General features: G+C 49.5%; 1 protein-coding gene across 1 annotated transcript; it reads left to right on the top strand.

Annotated features, from left to right (window-relative positions):
- Nucleotides 1–257: 257 nt before the first annotated feature.
- On the top strand, nt 258–3,357 carry DICSQDRAFT_175844 (uncharacterized protein; the record flags this gene model as incomplete). Its single annotated transcript, XM_007371714.1, has 2 exons — nt 258–267; nt 2,782–3,357. Coding segments are annotated over 2 exons (586 nt in total), but the record flags the coding sequence as incomplete, so codon positions are not given.
- Nucleotides 3,358–3,366: the final 9 nt, after the last annotated feature.

Below are 3,366 nucleotides of genomic sequence, written 5' to 3'. Positions count from 1 at the left end.
GGAGATAAAGTCAATTATGCTTACGATGCCGAACGCGGCCGGAGCTTTGTTCCGATAATGACTAAGTCCGATCGGACTATGTCATCATGATTACTTACTTACTAATCACCGATCGGACTTAATCTTATCGCATCTCTAAGCGCGTGTGGCGCTTAGATAAGATAGTCCGCCCTTATCCTTATCTTATCAAAGATTTAAGAGGGTCAAAGTGGTGGGGGATCAGGGTTAGGGGGGCCTTAGGGCGTGCTTTTTCGAAGATGTCTCCGGGTACGCAGTCAGGTTGCGTTTCCGGAACACAAGTCCTGTCACATAACATCAGGGTATGCAGCACCTCTGTGTACCCTGATTGAGAGGATTGAGCTTAGAGTGGACGCATTGATGTTGTGGCGTAATTGAGTTTGGTCACGTAACAATGAGGGTACACAACACATCTGTGTACCCTCATTGCAAGCACCCACACTCAACGAGGTTGTCAACTGAGCTGGACTAGGGCTGAACGCGGATCATCCGCAGCTCGATCCAGATCCTCACCTGCGGGTTTTTGAGGATCAGAAGCCTCGATCCAGATCCTCAAGGATCCTGATCTGCGGATCTGGATCACTCCAGATCCGGCTCATTTGCGGCTCCTGATCCTCAATGAGCCTTAGAGTAATGCAAGAAACACTGTTGTTTTATACATATTCACCAATTTTAAACACATTTTACATGGGGTCATGATCTGCGGATCATACCAACTTTGACACAACCCTTGATCCAGGTCCTCAGTGAGCTGGATCCTCAATGATCCGGATCTGCGGATCCAGATCGTTGAGGATCCAACTCCGGGTTTTTGAGGATCAATCTGCAAGGTGAGCTGGATCCACGTTCAGCCCTAAGCTAGACTGAGGGTACGCAGCAGCTTTGTGTACCCTCATCGCATATGTTCGAAATGAATACTCAGAGGGTGCTAGCAGCAACATGTGTACATGATAGGGTCTGCCCATCGTGTGGACTCTTCTTATGAGCTTGTGACTATAACACTCTACTTGGGTCAAGATATGTGATCATTTTGGCTTCAAAGTTGTACTTCCTGCTGAAAGCATGAGTGAATGCTGCTAGGTTACCGTCTAGTATAAATTTAACTGTATCAAACTAACCAAGATCTAGCTGACACGTCCATATATCAGCCATTATTACGCTCTGGATGCACAGAGTCCTACTCATTGTCACAGACATTTGGCCTACAGATTGAGATATAGTACTGCAATATGCTGCTGGGAAGTGTGCCCATTCATGGGAAACATTGGCAGACCGGTTTCGGAGATATAGCAGCTTTGAGGGGGTGTAGGTACTATGATTGACCATGCTGTCTTGTGGTGTATCGAGCATTATACATTTGAGTTCCTGCTATGACGGTGGTTAGGAGAAGACATGTGCAAAGTTGCATCAAAAAACGCGCTCAGAAGGGGGTAAATCGTGAGAATTGAAACACACATTTTCATATTAGAGAATAGTCCTATGAGTGTGGGTGCAAATTCGCTTGTGCTCAAAAGTCTGGTTGCAAAGATGTAACAAGCATCCCTAGCACGCTCATTTGTGTCAGGTACAACAACATTGCCTTCATTGCGCAAAAACTGTATGCATGCCTTATCCTGTTCTATCCATAAACATAACTATATGTGCAAAGCTGGTTGTGCTCAAAAATCTGGTTACAAAGACATGTACGAGGAATAATATGCTGGGCAGATGGGACATTGTGAAATACCTGTGTCTTGACTTGATTTTGTGACAATTATATGTATACATTCTATAGAGAATATGTTCAGGTTAGGGTTTAGGTGTGAAGCCACATCTGCTGAAAACATCTAATGTTTCAACCTCAAACCCACACTATCTTGTGTTTATACTGTCATAAACCTTGGAGATATCAAGGTTAGGGTTGGCAACTAAGGTTAGGGTTACATTAGGGCTACTGACTGATGTGTTAAAGAGTGGGCATGATCTGAGTGAGTATGTTCTGCATGCCTTGGAGCGTAAGCGGAATGGCAAATGCAGAACATACTCACTCAGATCGTGCCCACTCTTTAACACATCTTATATTCTAAACATTAACTGGCAATGCTAAGTATAAAGGAGCACTCTTTCTGACACCCAGGTTTTAACAGAATTAGCACAGTGGTTCCAGCAAATGTGCCTGTCACGGACGTTGGACAGACACCCCTTTTTGCCGCCCATTCCCTTCCCGTTGACGCCCACCTTCCATTTTTCGGACCATTTCCTTTCCTAGCCCATCCCAGTTTGGACACTGTAGATACGTTCCCACACCCGCATGCTACGTTCCCCTTTGCCTTTTCCTTCCCGCCCTTTGTTCTCCCTTTGTCATCTTCACTGCCTCGCTCTCGCGCCTTGTCTTTGGTTGCTAAGCAGCCCTCCTAGTATATAAGGACCCCCTTAGGCGCTCCCTAGTCCCCATCTCGACCTCTTGGTCATTGGGACTAGGTGAGTGACCATAGCGTTGTATCTCTCTTCGATTGCTAATGTATAACTTGGTCATTGGGACTAGTCTGTCGCTGTCTACGTGAAGACTAGCTTTCGCAGGTCTTGTGCCTTCGTGCTGACCTCCGCTCTGCCCTCGTTGAGTTTTCTGTCACGTTTATCCCTCTCTCTCTCTCTCTCTCTCTTCCTTTCGGCTCCTTGCCGCTCACCTACGAGGTCGTCGCCGAACGTCGACCCAAGTCTACGCGCCTAGTCGCCGCGACATTAGGTCGAGATCTCTCCCCCGGTGCTGACGCTCTGAACAAGAGTGTTCCCGCCGCCGCTACGTTGCCTCCCCCACCCTGGACTGCGCCGGCAGACTTCACGCGTGGGACGCCGAAGACCAAGACTACTGTCACCGACGGAAGGACCTAGACGACGGACTCTGGTACTGGGTACCGTGCGAACAAAACCCCTGCACGAACCGTCATCACCGTCCTGCTCGGATCAACTCAAGGGCCTTTTCGGACGAGTTCATCCCAGTTCCTGACTCCCCCGTTGCTGAGTCGCCCACGACTCGATCCCCCATCCCCGGTACTCCAACCGACGAGCTCGAAGTAGCGCTACTCATCGCGCTTCCCCCATCCCCTACCCTCCCCCCAACTCGCCCACCATCCGCTCCGCCCATCATGGGACAACAAGGCGGACAACCGCAGGTGACAGGCCCCGCCAACAACCCCCAGCAGGCCCAACCAGGCACCCAGACGGCAACGCAACCCCCGGACCCCATGACGGTATTACTCCAGTCGATGACTCTCCTCACTCAGTCCATGGCGCAGCTCGCCAACTCGACCACCGGGGCCAACAGCCTGAAGGCGGTTCAGAAGCCCTCTCCCTTCAAAGGTGAACAGG

Source organism: Dichomitus squalens (genome assembly GCF_000275845.1).
Source record: "Dichomitus squalens LYAD-421 SS1 unplaced genomic scaffold DICSQscaffold_203, whole genome shotgun sequence".
In the NCBI taxonomy this organism is placed as follows: Eukaryota; Fungi; Basidiomycota; class Agaricomycetes; order Polyporales; family Polyporaceae; genus Dichomitus; species Dichomitus squalens.
The sequence above is the reverse complement of the archived record's forward strand: the minus strand, read 5'-3'. Positions and strand labels throughout refer to the sequence as shown.